Source organism: Rhinatrema bivittatum, chromosome 2 (assembly GCF_901001135.1).
Source record: "Rhinatrema bivittatum chromosome 2, aRhiBiv1.1, whole genome shotgun sequence".
Taxonomy (NCBI): Eukaryota; Metazoa; Chordata; class Amphibia; order Gymnophiona; family Rhinatrematidae; genus Rhinatrema; species Rhinatrema bivittatum.
In genome coordinates, this window is record NC_042616.1 from 719,630,947 (window position 1) to 719,649,403 (window position 18,457).

The following is an 18,457-nucleotide window of genomic DNA, read 5'->3' on the forward strand; positions in this document are numbered from 1 at the left end:
GGGATGGCGTAGGCTCCCGTTATTCTGAGTGATCAGAAGCGGGTCCTTTCCCAAGGGAATGTGCCTGCGGATGGAGAGATCCTGAAGTATTGGAAATCACACTTGGCGTGGCCAGTGAGGTGCTATCAGGATCATGGTTCCCTTGTCCTGATGTAACTTCACAAGAGAACAACCAACTTCACAACACAACCAGACCTACTAGAAAACAGCATCAAGCCAAACTCCTGACACCCTCCCCCAAAGTCATCAAACATGCCTCAATCAGAGAAAGATCATTCATTATAGCAGGCACATCCCAATGGAACAAAATGCCACCCCACCTACGCCAGGAACCTTGCCATAAAAAATTCAAACAGAATCTGAAAACCTGGCTCTTCAAACTAGCATACCCCGACTAAAGATACGACCCTCGACTGACACGCCCCCCTGAACTTAACAACCATTACCCCCCTCTTCCCCCCCACATCACTGTACCCCCCCTCCCACCCTCCTCCTCCTACTCCCACCCCAACACCCCCATCCTCCCTCTCCCCTCCAATACCATATACCTGACACCTTTGTGAATAGTTAAAGACCTGACACCTTGTGAATAGCTGTAAATCTAAATAATGTTTACCTATGTTTATCTACTCTAAATTATTGTAAAGCCTGTTGCTACATTACCTATGTTTATCTACTCTAAATTATTGTAAAGCCCGTTGCTACGTTACGTTACACTGTGAACCGGGGTGATGTTTTTAACGTGCCCCGGTATATAAAAAACTCTTAAATAAATAAATAAATAAATAAGAGTCTTTGAGAGAAGAGGAAGTGGAGGGAATGCATAGAGCAGACCAGTTGCCCACGAGAGGGAGAATGCGTCTCTGGGTCGAGAGAGTTTGCTACGAATGAGAGAGCAGTAGTTTTCCACTTTGCGGTTTTGTGGGGACACAAAGAGGTCTATTCGAGGATATCCCCATTGTTGAAAAATGGAGTTCAGTACTGAGGGGTTGAGAGACTCGTGCGGGTGAAAGACGCGACTCAGCTTGTCTGCCAGCACATTGTCCACTCCCGGTAAGTAGGTGGCCTTGAGGTACATCAAATGGGAGAGAGCTTCCGCCCAAATCTGTGCAGCTTCCTGACACAGAAGGAAGGAGCCCGTACCTCCCTGCTTGTTGATGTACCACATGGCCACCTGGTTGTCCGTCTGAATCAGGATGACCTGATTTGATAGGCGATCCTGAAAAGCCCTGAGAGCATATCTGATTGCTCGAAGCTCCAAAAAATTTACTTGGTGTTTGGCTTCCTCTGGATACCAAGAGCCTTGTGTCTGCAGATCGGCTACGTGGGCTCCCCACCCGAGGTTGGAAGCGTCGGTGGTGAAAATGATTTGAGGATTTGGAACCTGGAAGGGCAATCCCTGGAGGAGATTGGTCTAATTTTTCCACCAGGCGAGAGACAGACGGAGTGAGTCGGTGACGTGGATAATGGCCAACAGAGGCTGAATAGCTTGGGTCCATTGAGACCTCAGAGTCCAGTGCATGAGTCTCATGGCCAAGCGGGCCATTGGTGTGACATGGACTGAGGACGCCATGTGTCCCAGGAGGACGAGAAATTGGCGTGCAGTCGCAGAGTGCTGAGACTGCAGCTGGTGAGGAAGAGATACAAGAGTCAGTGCTCGTTGTCGAGGCAGGAAATCCTTTGCCTGTAAGGTGTCCAAGTCTGCCCCAATGAACAACAAGGTTTGAGATGGGACTAAGTAGGATTTGTCATAATTGACGAGAAATCCTAACGAAATTAGAGTGTGTAAGGTTAGATTGCGGGACGACAGAGCAACTTCCTGAGTGGGAGCCCTGATTAACCAGTCGTCCAGATAGGGGTAGACGTGAACACCTTGTGTCCTGAGGAAGGCTGCGACAACTACGAAACATTTTGTAAAGACTCGTGGTGCAGACGCTAGGCCAAATGGAAGCACTCGGTATTGATAGTGCTTGGGGCCTACTAGGAACCTCAGGTACTTGCGATGAGCTGGACTTATCGCCCTTTTGTAACACACCCCCCTGTCCCAGCCCCTTCCCCCTGTCCTTTTCTAACATGTTGCCTTCCATGCTGGTGCTCACCTGCACCTCTCCCTTTATATTAACATATCATTATGTAGCCTCTTATATTAGAACTTGCAATTATTATTTATTTTAAATACATATTTATCAGTTGTTTTAATTGTTCTCCAGTTGTAGTTTCCCCCTTTTCCGGCTTTTCTATTGCACTAACCAGACTTACTTTCCCTGTTATAATGTATTTCCTTCGCTTTTGTTAATATGTGAACCGGCATGATGTGCCTCTCTAATGCCGGTATATAAAAGTTATTAAATAAATAAATAAATAAATAAATATGAGTGTATGTGTCCTGGAGGTCCAGAGATCAGAGCCAGTCTCCTCTTTGTAGAAGAGGTAGAAGCGATCCCAAGATGACCACCTTGAACTTTTCTTGCTGGAGGTACTTGTTGAGGGCCCATAAGTCCAGAATAGGACGGACGCCTCCTGATTTTTTGGGGATTAGGAAGTACCAGGAATAGAAACCTAGGCCTTGCTGAGAGTATGGAACGGGTTCTATTGCTCTTGACTGGAGAAAGAGGGAAACCTCTTGATCCAGAAGAATGGAGTGTTTGGATGTTCTCCACGTCTGTAGAGGTGGGGAGTCCGGTGGCAGGGCGAGAAAGTTCAGATCTTAACCCTGAGCAATGATTGCCAATACCCATTGGTTGGATGTGATTGAATGCCACATGTTGTGAAAGTGGCACAATTGACCTCCCACTGGTATGTGCGACAGAGGAATCAGGCTGCTGCTCTCTAGGTGGAAGTCAAAAACCTGAAGCAGGACCTGGTTGAGGAGCTGCTTGTGGTTTTTGTTTATGGGCTTGACGAGACTTCGGTTTTTGATAAGGTCTCGTGGCACGGGATCTGGTTGGTGGCGGGTAAGACTTCTTCAGGCGGAAGAATGACTTCTTAGAGTCATTTCTGAAGGGCTGTTTTGAGGAGAAGTCGGAAGGCATCAAAGAGAGCTGTCTTAGGGTCTCATGATGGTCCTTTAATTCTGCCACCATCCGTTGAATCTGTTCGCCAAACAGATTATCTCCGACACAAGGCAGGTTGGATAACTGGTCTTGTACTTCTGGGCGAAGGTCAGAAGACTTGAGCCAGGCCCACCGTCTTGCCGAAATAGCAGCTGCAGACACTCTGGTAGAAGTTTCAAAAATGTTATAAGATGTTCTAAACTCATGCTTGCCTGCCTCAAAACCCTTATTTACTAGGGTTTGTAATTGTTCTTGAAATTGCTGAGGCAGGGAGTCTGAAAAGTCCTGTATTTGCTTAAAAATGACCCTGTTATATTGGGTCATATAAAGCTGATAGGCAGCAATTCGAGAGATGAGCATGGCCCCTTGGAATACTCAGCGACCAATGTTATCTAGGAACTTCTGTTGCTTTCCAGGAGGAACAGATGAGTGAGGCTTTGATCTTTTCACCCTCTTTTGTGCAGACTCTACCACGACCGAGTCGTGATCAAGCTGTGATTTTTGAAAACCTGGGGCTGACTGCACCATATAGGTAGTGTCAGCTTTCCTGTGTACTGGAGCAATTGATCCAGGATGTTCCCAGTTCTTCTTGAGGAGATCAAAAAGGACCTGATGGATGGGAATAGAGGTGATTACCTTGGGGGCATCCAGGAATTGGAGCAACTCCATCATCTGGTGCCTATCATCCTGTTCCATCTGAAATTGGAAGGGAACCAATTCAGACATTTCCTTCACAGTTTATAAAGGAGAGGTCCTCTGGAGGAGAACGCTTACTACTCTCAGTGGGTGAAGGTGGTGAAGGTAAATCATCGGTATCTGTTGAGGTATCATCAGCCCAGGTATCATAAGGATCAGCACCCGTCCCTCTTAGAACCAGAGGGGGACAGGGTGGTTGGATACCTGAAGGTCCCGGTCTAGGCTCTGAAGGAATCGGAGGAATTATCAGAGGCACCGATGATGGCATCGAAGGCATCGGTGCAGACATCGAGGGCATCGATGGATGACTCGGTGGCGCTGACGGACGTATTGGCACCGATGGATGGGTCGGTGGTGAGGGACATATTGGCATCGATGGCTGAGGCAGAACTCCCGATGGAGGGATGCAGAACGGTGTTTCTCCTCCCGATGATGCTGTCAGTGGGGAGGGCATCGGAGCCATCGGAGACCCGGGATCCATCGATGGAAAAGCGGCCATAAGCGCTTCTATCCTGGATAGCAGCGTTGCCAGCGCTGCCGGAATCAGGTCGATGATCGGTTCCACAGGCGGTGCCGGTGTCGGTGCCAGAGGAACCTGAAGACGTTGCATCACCTTGTCAATGGCCTCCTGAACCATCCGGTCCAGCTCTTCTCGGAGACCTGGAGCAAGCAGCCCCAGCTCCGGAACAGAAGAAGGAGGCAGAGGCATAGCCGGAGGGATCACCATTAAAGGCGGAGTCATTGGGTGAGGGTTGCCTCGGTGACCCGGTCGCAGGAATGGTCGGTGCCTTTCTTGGATGGGGTTTCTTCGACAGTGGCTCGAACGATGGCGAGGTCAATGATTTCGCTCACTCGATGGTCCAAGTCTTACGGTGTCGATAGCGATGTTTCTCTCTGTGATCCCCTCGATCCTGAGGGGGAGTAGAGGGTGTCGATGGCCGAGAAGTCATCGATGCCAGTCGATCACCAGTCGGTGGTCGATGCTGGCGTGAAGTGGACGGTGCCAGTTCTGACGACGTCGATGCAATGGATGGAGTCGGGGTTTGAACACGGAAGAGAAGTTCCATCTTCTCCATTCTGGCCTTGCGACCTTTCGGTGTCATTAGGGCACATTTGATGCAGGTCAAGACATCGTGCTCACGTCCTAGGCACATTACACAGACTTTATGGGAGTCTGTGATAGACATGGTGGTAGTACAGTCCGGGCACTGATGAAACCCCGACGCCATGGCCATGGAAAAAATTCGAGCCGTGTTACGGTTGACGGCCAGTAGGCCGCGAGGGCCAAACTCGATGGTAATCGATGGGAAATGGGTAAAAACTTACCAGAGTACCGCGGACTGAGAAAAGTTAGAGGAGGGACCCCTGTGGAGCAATTTAACTTTTAGTAATTCCGTGAGGAAAATTCCTGTCAGGAATCTCTTCAGAGCTCCTTTACCGCGAGGCTACTGCTGCGCGGAAAAAAGAAGACTGTAGGGGAACCCCTGCTGGCTTCAGGGTTGGTGCCATGCTGGGCATGCCCAGTAGGGGCCAATCAAAGTTCTGGAAACTTTGACAGAACTTTACCATGATTGGGCTCCATCCTGATGATGTCACCTATATGTGAGGACTACCATCCTGCTTCTTCTGTAAGAATGCGCGTTTCAAGACTGCAAATTTAAACATGCTTGCTCTAATTGCACAGTCCCACACCCAATGATAAAATGCCCAAAAAGAACAACGGCGGAAAGTAAGGCTAAAGCAATATGAGGATCAGCAGTTTGATAAATCGCTATCACCAGTTCAACTGGAGGCAATGAAACAATGGCTAGAACTATACCCGAACAAGGAGAAGGCAGAAAAGATAACGCAAGGATTTAAAGAGGAGTTCATAATCCCATTTCAGGGCCAGATACAGGGTGTAAAAGCCGGCAATGCACCATCAGCAACTAAGCAGGAAGGCATAGTTCAGGAAAAGTTAGAAACGGAACTGTCACTCGGAAGGATGGCTGGTCCCTTCGTGCAACAACCTTTTCAGAACATGTTCATCTCACCATTGGCAGTAAGTCCCAAGAAAGAAAAAGGAAAATTCAGGCTCATCCAGAATTTATCATTCCATCCTGGCCAGAGCCCACCCCATAACAGACACGCTGCCCCCACAGGGGGGACAGCGGCCTGATGGATTCAGCGAGAGATATGTTTAAGAGTTATTTAATTAACATTCTTAAATTTCCTGAACAAGCAGTTCCTGCAATTTCAAAAAAATTTTATATTCCCTCTAAAGGTGAAGGGAAAGCTGATATATTGAATGATTCTATGCTGAATCTATCAGCTATACTTGAAATGTCTCAGGAAATAATTGTTGATACTAGAGCTACACTTTTGGTCACCTTTGTATTTGTTACCGAGAGAGACACTGTGCTGAGATTAGCATTTCGAAATCAGAAGCAAGAATTTTTTGGCCAACAAATTTGTGTATTTCCTGACATAATGAAAGTGACGCAGGAAAGAAAAAAAAAAGTTTCTGAGTATGCGGAATGAGGTTATATCTAGGAATGCCAAATATCATCTTCGTTTTCCATCTAAGTGTTTGAAAATATATCATAATTCAAGATACATTTTCAATGAACCAGAACGATTTCATCTTTTTCTGGACACTCATTCATAGGGTCTCTACCTGGGGTTGGCAATTGAAGTAATAGTGTGTGGAACTGTGCAGAAATAATGTATTTCTTTTCTTTAATACTGCCCCTTTTTTTCTTTTCTTGGTCTCCCAATGTTCTTATTATATTTTGGGAAGAAGTTTTCAACTTAACATTATGTTAAATTTTGTTATTATTGATTTATATATTCATGTTTAAACTTAAATAATGTTAAGTACTGAATATATTTGATTTGACTACTCTGTATGTTACCCAAATATTTCTGTATAGTGAATACTATGGAAAAATTGTGTTAAATTCAATAAAAATAAAATAAAATAAAAAAAAAATCATGATAGGACCAGAATGGGTAAATGTGAATTATTTGCTCTTCCAAATAATTCAAGGACTAGAGGGCACTCCATGAAGTTAGCAAGTAGCAGATTTATAACAAATCAGAGAAAATTCTTTTTCACTCAATGCACAATTAAGCTCTGGAATTCATTGTCAGAGGATGTGGTTAAGGCAGTTGGTGTAGCTTCGTTTAAAAAGGTTTGAACAAGTTCCTGGAAAAATCATAAACTGTATTAATCAAGTTGACTTAGGAGCAGATTTTTAATCCTATGCGCACGGGATACATTTGTGCTCGCTACCAGCCCTTCCGCGTGCTGAGCCCTAGGGAAGCCCTGATGGCTCCTCCTTTCCCTCCCTTCCCCTATCTAACCCACCCCCCCAGCCCTACCTAAATCTCCCCCACCTTATTTTCTTTCTTACGCCTGCCTCTTGCAGGCGTATCTTGCGTGAGCCTCTGGCACAGCCACTGTGCCGGAGGACTCGGGACCGCTCCTGGATCGGCACCACACCCACAACCCCGCCCCCTTCTCGCCCCTTTTTCAAAGCCCTGGGACATAAGGGCATCCCGGGACTTGTGTGCGCCGCCGAGCCTATGCAAAATAGGCTCGGCATGTGCAGGGGCAAGTTTTCGGGGTTACGCCCGTAACCCTTTGAAAATCTACCACTTAGGGAATAGCCACTACTTACTAATGGCATTAATAGTATGGGATCTATTTACTGTTTTGGATCCTGCCAGGTACTTGAAACCTGGATTAGACACTGTTGGAAACAGGATGCTGGGCTTGATGGACCTTCGGACTAACCCAATATGTCAGTTTCTTATGTAATTAGAGTTATTTTCAGCAACCCAATTATGGCTAATGTCTGCGGATACAAATTAGTTGTAGACTTTCACCAAAATTTTCAAACTTCTGAGTTGTGCCAGTACATGTGTAGACATAAGTGCAGGAAGTTATGCCTGCCCCCAAGCAGGTTTAATTTTCTGCATGTATGTGCATAAATACTTTCCTCTCCCCAACTCTGCCTTCTCAACACCTTGATGGACACTCTACCTGGGCAACAACAAGCTAGGTGGAGAGAATGTTGCCCAAATCTCTTCTTGAAGTGAGTTTCCTCACTCCGACGGCCAGCAAATCTGCACTAGAGACCACTGTTCTGTCCGTACGTCTCATGTGGAATGCGAAAGTGGCCCCCAACCCCCGACGCTCATGCCTAATCCCCACCCCGAGTCAGTAGGTGGCCCTCCCATAGGGATTCAAATACCTGTCTAGGGCATAGGCACTATAGTAAGTCTCTCTCTCTCTCTCTCTCTCTCTCTCTCTCTCTCTCTCTCTCTCTCTCTCTCTCTCTCTCTCTCTCTCTCTCTCTCTCTCTCTCTCTCTCTCTCTCTCTGACTATCGTGGCCTGCGATGAAACACCAAAAGAATCATCTCATTGGTATTGATTTTATTTGCATAAGGGGAAGCACAGAAATTTACCCTAGTATCTTATAAACTGTGTAGCGGGAGTTGACCAGTTAATCGAATACCATGTAGTTCTGTTCTGAAAATACCTGCATATGCTTCAGTATGTGCAAATATTTGCAATGTAATAAAAGCGCATTACTTTCTCTATTTTCTCCGTACATAGGGGCGGATTTTCAAAGGCCTGCGCTCGTAAATTTTGCATAGGCCGCCGGCGCGCGTAAGTCCCGGGGCTTTCGAAAAGGTGCGGGAGGGGGCATGTCCGGGGGCGTTCCCGAAACGACGCGGCATTTCGGGGGCGTGCCCGGGGGCATGGCGCCGGCCCAGGGGCATGGTTGAGGCCTCCGGACCAGCCCCCGGGACCGGAGGACGGAGCGGGGCTGCCGGCCGGCGCGCGCAAAGTTACGCCTGCTTTCAGCAGGCATAACTTTGCCGACAAAGGTAGGGGGGGGTTTAGATAGGGCCGGGGGAGTGGGTTAGGTAGGGGAAGGGAGGGGAAGGTGGGGGGAGGGTGAAGGAAAGTTCCCTCCGAGGCCGCTCCGAAATCGGAGCGGCCTCGGAGGGAACAGGCAGCGTGCGCTGGGCTCGGCACGCGCAGGTTGCACAAATGTGCACCCCCTTGCGCGCGTGGACCCCGGATTTTATAAGATACGCGCGGCTACGATCGCGTATTTTTTAAAGATCTACCCCATATATTTTAGGTGCAGATAAAATATAACCAGTATGTGTAATAATCCCAATTTATATGTGAAGGCATGTATTTTATAAAGTATATCTGTATACTATTTCAAAATACTCATGTATGTACTTGAAATCAGATGTTTGCTGATACTTCTGCCAGTTCTCCCGGTCCATCTCTGGTTCACCTAAACCCTCTAGCAATCCACCCTAAACCCCACCAGTTCACCCAGGCCTCCCACCCAAAAATTGCAGACAACAGACAAGTGCAATTTCGCATATATCTATTATAAAATAGCAACTCCTTTGTAATACTTTTTGACCCTCCTCCTCCGGAATGCTCCTAAACTGTCCCTTTTTTTGCACTGGTAAAATATGGGGCAGATTTTATAACCTGCGCGCGCGGCCTACATTTGTGTGCACTACCCGGCGTGCACAAATGTACGCCCGATTTTATACCATGCGCGCGCATCCACGTGCATGTTATAAAATCCGGGGTTGGCGCGTGCAAGGGGGTGCACACTTGTGCAACTTGCGTGCGCCGAGCCCTAGGAGAGCCCCGATGGCTTTCCCTGTTCCCGAAATTGGAGCGGACTCGGAGGGAACTTTCCTTCCGCTCCCCCCCACCTTCCCCTCCCTTCCCCTATCTAACCCACCCCTCAGCCCTCCCTAAATCCCCCCCTATCTTTATTTCAGGAGTTACGCCTGGCAGGCGTAACTTGCATGTAACTTGCGCGCCTGGCAGGCGTAACTTGCGCATGCTGGCCAGCTGCCGGCACGCCATCCCCCGGCACAGCCACTGTGCTGGAGGACTCGGGACCGCCACTGGACCCCCCCGGCCCCACCCCTTCCCGCCCCTTTTTCAAAGCCCTGGGACATACACGAGTCCCAGGGCTTGCGTGCGTCGCCGAGCCTATGCAAAATAGGCTCGACGTGCGCAGGAGCAGGTTTTCGGGGTTACGCGAGTAACCCTTTGAAAATCTGCCCCATATGTGCAAAATTGAAAATACATGCATATGTTGGAAGTTTAAAAATAGCATATATAGACTATTTACCCTTGTATATGCTATTTTTCCTTGTAGAACTCCTATGAAAATGTATTCATAAGGCAGCAAGAGACAAAGTAACTTAAGCATCACCAGAAGCATCAGTGTGTAAAGTGAGATTGAAACTTTGGTTTCCCTTTCTCTCAACGTATTGCTCTAACCACTAGCCTACTCATTCTTATCAAAAGCTTCAAATGAAAGAACCATTGCTACTGTTGGGCATGTCCTATAACCAGACAATCAGAGTAAGAAAGTATTCATTATCATTCAATAAAATAATACTTTACTGCACAGAACATTGCCTTTGAGGTCAGATGTTAAAGAATTATAAGAATTATAAATTAGTAAGAATCCCATGCCGTTTTTGCTAAAGTGGGTATACTAAATCCAGTATCACAGCTAAATTCCACAACATGTTATATAATCTGGCCTGCTTAAATTCCCTCTGCAGTAACAACCTGAAAAAGCTCTTCCTCTTTAATTATTAGGTATTGTGCAGCATGTTATTTTGCAACAGAAATGCATTATCAATAATAATGAGGTCCATATTCAGAAACAGTCTGGATGGCAAAGTTAGCCAGATAAACTTATCCGTAGCTGCACTACTGAATATAGCCAGCCTTCTTCAAGTTATCAGGCTAACTATAGCTGGCTAACATTAGGACTTAGCCGACTATGTAATGCCGCTAACTCTGAATATCGGAACTAGACGGTTAACTCAACTCCTCCCAGTTACGTCCCTAAATTCTAGCATCCAACTTATTAGCCAGCTGGAATTTAGCCAGATAGATGCCCAAATATTCATTTAGCTAGCTAACTTCTTTGTTAGCTGGCTAAATGTTTTTGAATATGGACCTTAATAATTATAATTATGATATGTAAAAGCTGTTGATTCATATTGTTACCTGGTCCTGCTCATCCTTTGAAGCTGGGCTAAAGGGTCCAAAGAAGTACTTTTTATTTAGGTATTTCTTTTTTATGTCTTTAGATTTCGTTTCCCTTTTTTCTTTGTCCTTATGTTGCATCTTTCTGAACTGTTCAATGTCCTCCCAGCAGCTTAGATCCATTCTATCAGCAGTACACAAATATAAATATCTTCATAATATACAGTTAAGTGCATCCAACTGCCATTTTCAGTGAAATTCAAAGAGCTGTGTGAATCGTAAAGGAGCCAGCTGGGAGTATTCAAATTTCCATTGAGTGAACATAACAAACTTGTCTGGGAGGATACTGGTACCGCACTGCATACCATAGTTTCTCTAATGATACACCAAAAAAGCTACATTACAGCACCTGGGATACATAATGATAGAAAGGTTTCTACATTTCATGAAATTTTCTAAGGCTTCGGATAAAATTTGAAGGAAATCTGAGACATCCAAGGCTGTTCCAAAAAATATCTCCTTCAGATTTTCTAAAAATCTGAAATCAGAATCAATGATCCTATGAAAACCTTACTAATTTTTTCAGCTTTTTCTTGGAAAGAGATTTGACAATTCAGCAAAAAAAAGCTGCAAATTTTCCTATTTTGAAAAAGTTTGTATATCTCTACACAATCATAAAATCAACCAGTAAAGTAACTAACAAGGAAGGATAAGTCATGGCTCAGAGCACAATAAGAAGCTACTGAAGCAGTATTTAATGTTCAAAGGAACATTTTTTGAACTATATTTTATATGAATTTGGAATCCTCCATGTATTTAAGATTTATGTCATTTCCATTTGGGTGTTGCTTTCTGAAACTTTACAAATAAGTTACAAAAATTGTAAAAACTTCTAACCCTAACACATCATCTTGTTTCTTCTAGAGCTCAGCCTCCCAGTGCTGGTAGATGCAGAAAGAGGGCACACCAAGAAATCCTCCTTTTCTTCCTCAGTGAAATTATTGTGTGCTCTCATCATTTAGCTTATATGTGCACCGTCTTGTATAGAAAGCAGTGTGTCATTTGATGCAGAAACATTAGTTATTTTTGTTTTTTTAAACAACTATGTTAATATATTTTGAAATTTTTAATCTTTCCTTATGAAAATAAAATAGTTTTCAAATTTGAATTATATGTGTCTAGCTGATTTCTTTCTTCATCCTTTTCATTTGTCCATTTCAGTTCTTTTTATTTTTAGCCTGTTTTCTCTTTTGGTCTTCTCTCCCTTGCTCCTTCAATTATCTTCCAAGTTGCCAGCATTTTGCTGAATGCTTTGAGATTTTTTTAAACTTTACCTGAGTTAATGGATGAAAGTACCTGATAGTGGATCCACAACATCAATAATTATGTTGAGTTATTTATATAGTAAGATCATAAATGACTGCAAATGAAAACAAATCGGCCTATGAAGTCTGCCCAGTCAAGAGACCTCTCAAGTTTTCTACCACTTTTAGTAGATCAGCATATAAATTCTCATACTTAAACCAATACCAGCTCCTCACTACGTCTTTTATCTAACCTGAACCCTATTAAATTCTGACCTCCAATTTCTGTAACAGTATGGGCTTCCACCTCCTCTGATGATAAGCTGATTCAAGCTTTGTTATAAGACCAATGCTTAATCCAACACCTGGGCCCCCCTCCATGCCTTATCACAAAGTTTTGTAATAATCCACATAGCTACCGAAACCATTGAGGCTCTTGTCCAAACATCTGGTTTCCCCCATAGTCATTAATATTTACATTTTAACCATTGTTGCTATGTGGAGGCTATTCCAATTGTCTTGATGCAGTTGCACGACTGCTGTTTAGATTTGAATCCATAGCTGCTCTGTGCAGCTTATCCCAGTGCTGTTAGTCTTGAAACCATAGTTGCTTCATGCGGATTATCTCAACCTTCTTGGAAGATTTATATAGTCCACCACCATTCTCTACCCATTGTCTTGTATTTTCCCATTTGACTCTCTAAAATTTCACAAGATTGAGCAAAATTCTTCTGACTCTTTTCCCCACCGCTCCTTATCAATGCAGTCTGTCTGTCCAAAGTATGTTTAACTTCTGTCATGGTTTTAGTTGCTGTTAGCTCCACTGGTAGGCTATTCTAGGCATCTACCACTCTCTCTGTAAAAAATATTTTCTATTTCCTTTGAACCTTCCTTCCTGAAACATTATAATACTTTGTCCTTCAATTTACTTTTGTATGGAAAATTTTGCATTCCCTTACTTTATTGAAGTCTGAAAATATTTGAATCATCTCATCTCTTTCCCTTCTTTCCTCCAGTTAATATATTATGGGGCAGATTTTTAAATCTACGCGTGCAGGGTACATTTGTGCACACTACCCAGCGTGCACAAATGTACACCCAATTTTATAACATGTGCGTGCTGCCGCTCGCATGTTATAAAATCCGGGGTCGGTGCAGGAAAGGGGGTGCACACTTGTGCACGCCGAGCCCTAGGGGAGCCCCGATGGCTTTCCCCATTCCTTCCAAGGCCGCTCCGAAATCGGAGCGGCCTTGGAGGGAACTTTTCTTTCGCTCCCCCCCACCTTCCCCTCCCTTCCCCTATCTAACCCACCCCCCAGCCCTACCTAAATCCCCCCCACCTTATTTTATTTTTTACGCCTGCCTTTTGCAGGCATATCTTACGCTCGCTGGCCAGCTGCCGGCGCGCCATCCCCTGGCACAGCCGCTGTGCCGGAGACTTGGGACCGCCCCCCGCCCCACACCTTTTTCAAAGCCCCGGGGCTTGTGCACGCCGCCAAGCCCATGCAAAATAGGCTCGGCACGCGCAGGGGGTAGGTTTTCGGGGTTTCATGCGTAACCCTTTGAAAATCTACCCCTATGAGTGTTTTAAGTTTTGTTTTTCTTTTAATAGAATTTGTGTTGCAGGGACTGTATCATTTTTTAAGCTATTTTCTAAACTGCTTCTCTCTTCTCAATGCCTTTATGAAATTATAACTGCAAAAACTGAGCATAGTGCTCAAGGTGGAGGTCTCACAAGTGACCTATACGGAGGCAATATCCTCTTCTTTTCCCTATTAATACCCTAGTTTTGTGGGTTCCATCATCATTTGTCTGGTAAGAGCTCCATGGAAGACATCCACAATCCCTCTACTTCTCTCTGACTTAAATTTAAATTTCCTAGCAACAACACCACTAGCAACATGCTTACCTTTTGGATGTTTTTAATCAAGTCTCTGTCTAGTTCCTCTGTGTGAGTCAGAGATCTGTAGACTACATCGAAGTAGATGGTAGTGACATTGCCTCTTTCCAAGACAACGCAAAGCACCTCTGCTTTTTTCCATTCCCCTAGATTTCAGTCATTTTGATATTATTTTTTACATAAAGAGATATTCCTCCCCCTTTTCTGCCATCCCTATCATTCCTTAGCAGACTTTAGCTTGGTATTGCAGTATCCATTCATGGGGCTCAAAGAACCACATCTCTATGACTGCAACAATATCCAAGCCTACCTCCACCATTAAGACTTGTAGTTCTAATATTTTATTGCCAAGACTATGAGCATTTGTAATCAAACATGTCTAGCTATTACTTTGTATCTTGCTTATACTCTGTATAGCTTTAAACTTGCTTACTTCTTCTACCATATTACTCAAGAGAAGACTAGTGAATTTATAAGTTACATAATTTCCTCCACAATCTCCCTTTGCTTTTTGGGGGGTGATATCCCAAAACCACATGATCCATCTGCCATCCTTTCTCTAGTTTAAAATGTTTGCCAATCTATGATATGAATTTCTATGATTTTATTTAATTAATTTCACAATTTTTTATAAATAATCTTACCAACCATTAAAGGACTGCCCAAAGTGCTGCACAGTAAGAATATAATAAAATACAATAAAAATTCAACAAAATAAAACATATAGAAAATATATAGAAAACAACAGATCATATAAATAAAAATCAGCACTACCAATGCCGCCATATTTTCATAGTTTTCCACCTTAACCCTCTTACCATCATCTCCAGACTCCTGCCCCAACACTAGCCTTTACCTGGGATATATTTTCAACATGCCAGAAACTCCCTCTCCTGCCTTATCTCCAGTAACAATTTATTCTACAAATTTGGTGCCACCACCAAAATGCTCACACCCAGATCTATACACACTTTATATCAGTAAAATATGTAATATTAAGGAGTTATTCGAACATAACTGCCTGTTTGGCACTGCTTTGCAGTGCATGTTGCTACTTTCTCTGCCTTGTCTCACTGTTCCTATTCTTGTACATTGTCTTGCTGTACCTGTGTCTGCCCCGTTATCTTTTTGTCCTGCCTTGACTTATTCATGCCCTTGCCTTATCCACCTTGCCTTTTCCAGCTTCCCCTGTCTTGTCCCTCAGTGTCTTGTCTCTGTCTTATATGTCTTTTGCCTGATTCTCTGGTTCTAACCTCTGCCTTGCATTCTGACTTCGTCTGTTCACTGCTTGCCCTGACCCTTGGCCTGGACCTGGATATCATCTGCTCCCTGTCTGCCTTGACCCTTGGCTTGAACCCAGATATCTCTGCTCACTGTCTTCCTTGACGCTTGGCCTGAATCCGGATATCATTTGCATGCTGCCTGCCCCGACCTCGGCTTGTACCTGGATCCTGTCTTCTTACCACCAGCCCTGATCACTGCCTGTACCTGGATTCTCTTTGACCACTCCCTCAGAGACACTTGCCTAAGCCCTGCTGGTCCCTAGAATCCAAGGACTCAACCTGTGGGGAACAGAGCTGGTATAGGCCTAGCTCCGGCTCCAGTTCCAGTAAGGGTATGTCTTTCAGCTGTTGGTGTGGGCTTAGAAGGTTTCCTTACTAGGCTGCATCAACCTCAACACAGCCCAAAGGCTCACATCAGTGACAGTTTGCTGAGTCCATGAGTTCGGTAGATGCACTCTCGCTTCAAGACATACCAGGTTTGGTCCACAGGGTACAGCAGCAGCAAGAGCAGTTAATGCAGCTCGCCAGGTTATTCCAAAGCCTGGCTACATATATAGACTCACTACAGACCTAAGTCCCACAGTACACACCACCGGTAATGGCCTTTCCTGTGCCAGTACATGCGATAGCTTCTATACCCCATTTGGTACCCCCACCCTAGTATAATGGAGATCCCAAGACCTGCTGTGGTTTCTTCAACCAGTGCTTGATGCACTTCAAGTTGCAAGCAACCAGTTTCCCAAATGACCATACAAAGGTGGCATTCATCCTCTCACTGCTATCTGAGTCACCCTAGCCTGGGCCTCCTCCCTTCCCATGGGAGAGGAACGAACTCCTCATGGGGAATCTTGAGAAGTTCTTAACTCAATTTTACAGGATCATTATTGAACCTGGATGCCCTTCCTCCACGGTCACAGACTTGATTCACATTTGGCAGTGAAGAAAGACAGTGGATGAGTACACCATCCTGTTCAGGCCCTTAGTTGGAATCGGGAAAGCTTGGTGGCCCTCTTCTTGCAGGGTCTTGCAGACTGTATCAAGAATGAGTTGGCCGCTAGGAACTTACCCTCAAACCTGGCTGACATGATCATCCTTTGCATCTAGCTTGATGTGAGTTTCCAGGAATGAGTCTGGGAAAGGGCTGCCTCTCATAGACGCCTGGAGTCAATAAAAAACTTTAAAAATATATATAAAGCAGGAAGCCTGTGAGGGAGATGGTTGGATCATTAGATGATTGAGGGGTTAAAGAGGCATTTAGGGAAGATAAGGCCATTGCGGAAAGACTAAATTAATTTTTTGCTTTTGTGTTTTCTAATGCAGATTTTGGGGAGATTCTCATTCTGGAAATGTTTTTCAAGGGTGATGATTCAGATGAACTCAACCAAATCATGAAGAACCTGGAAGATATAGTAGGGCATACTGACAAACTGAAAACAGCAAATTGCCCAGACTGAATGATATACACCCTAGGGTTCTGAAAGAACTCAAAAATGAAATTTCAGATATATTATTAGTCATTTGTAAACTATCATTAAAATGGTCCATTGTACCTGAAGACTGGATGGTGGCCAATGTGACCCTGATATTTAGAAACATATAGAAACATAGAAATGATGGCAGAAGAAGACCAAACGGCCCATCCAGTCTGCCCAGCAAGCTTTCACACTTATTTTTTCTCCTACTTATCTGTTACTTTTGGCCCTTATTAGTAACTTTTTGGTTCTAGTTACCTTCCACCCCCACCACTGACGCAGAGAACAGTGCTGGAACTGCATCTAAGTGAAGTATCAAGCTTAATTGGTTAGGGGTAATAACTGCCGCAATAAGCAAGCTACTCCCACGCTTATTTGTTTACACAGCCTTTGCAATTCAATCCTTGTTGGTTGTTGTCTGAATCTAAATCCTCTTTTCTTCATTCCCCCCTGCCGTTGAAGCAGTGTTGCACTGGATATGTATTCCAAGTGAAATATCAGGCTTATGGCCGATGGCCGCCGGTAGACCTCATCCCACTGGCAGCTGAGCGGTGAACTACTGCTGTGCTGTGTGCCGGATACACACAGCAAGAAGATCAGCAGGGCCGTGGTGGAGCTCATGTCACCACGGCCCGAAGAAAAAGGTCGCGTTCAAACGTGCAGGTGCTCCTTCTCCTGCCTGCCCGCGCGGCCCCGGAAGAAAAATGTTGCCGGAGCCGCGCGGGCAGGAAGGAGGAGGAGCATCAGCTGCGTGCAGAAGAGGAGCAGCGTGGCCTGAGAAGACCAGGGACGCTGCAGAGCCCATCCTGCAGCGACCTGTGAAGAGGAGGCCCAGAGGTGAGAGAGAGGCTGAGGGCCTGTAGAGTGTGTATGTGTGCGTGATGAGATGAGTTGAGAGACTGTGTGTGGGAGTGAAGACCTGGATGTTTGCAGAGACAGCATGTGAGAGCCTCAGTGTGTGTGAGAGAAACAGCATGTGACAGTGAGAGCCTGTGCTTGAGCAAGACAGCATGTGGGAGTGAGAGAGAGAGACTGTGTGTGTGAGACTCAGACAGCATGTGCCAGTGAGAGACTGTGTGTATGAATGATTGTATGAGAGAGAGCATGTGAGAGTGAGAGCCTCTGTGTGTGTGTGTGTGTGTGTGTGAGAGAGAGAGAGAGAGAGAGAGAGAAAGCATGTGAGAATGAGAACCTGACTGTGTGGTTGAGGGAAGAAGACAGATGGAGAGAAAAGAAATAGAAAAAAGACAATATAAAAGGAATTAGCAGAAAAATAAGAAAGGGAAGGTGGAAAAAATAAAGCCTGTGACCAACCAATTAGAAAACTAAGATCAGACAGCAAATGTAAAAAAAAAAAAATTACTTTTTACTGATTGACACATGTAATCTTTGGGAATGTGCAAGAATAGCACTTTCTCTATGCGAATCTCACAATGTACAAGATCAGCATGGAGGACCTGGAAGCCCACTGGGCCTGCACAGAGGAGGCAGCAGAATGGGCTTCAGTGTTAGTAGCAACAATCAGCACCTCCCCAATAGCCATGCGGCAGCAGTGACAGTGGCAGCAGAGGAATGAGAGAGGCTCTGAGGTTGCTGGCAAAAGAAAGAGAGGGGGTCTCTACCTTTAGTATGTGTATGAATGGGAGTCTGCCTGGTGGTGTATATGTATGTGAATGCATGGGTGCCTGCCTGAGGGTGTGTCT

At 45.0% G+C, this 18,457-nt stretch overlaps 1 protein-coding gene across 3 annotated transcripts in view; it reads right to left on the bottom strand.

The window, feature by feature from the left end:
* Nucleotides 1-18,457, bottom strand: part of RGS22 (regulator of G protein signaling 22) — a 915,000-nt gene that overhangs the window by 304,097 nt on the left and 592,446 nt on the right. For all 3 annotated transcript variants that reach the window (XM_029591789.1, XM_029591788.1, XM_029591791.1), the window contains one exon: nt 10,817-10,979. In XM_029591789.1, coding sequence (XP_029447649.1) covers nt 10,817-10,979 — 163 coding nt within the window. The remainder of the gene's footprint in view (nt 1-10,816; nt 10,980-18,457) is intronic.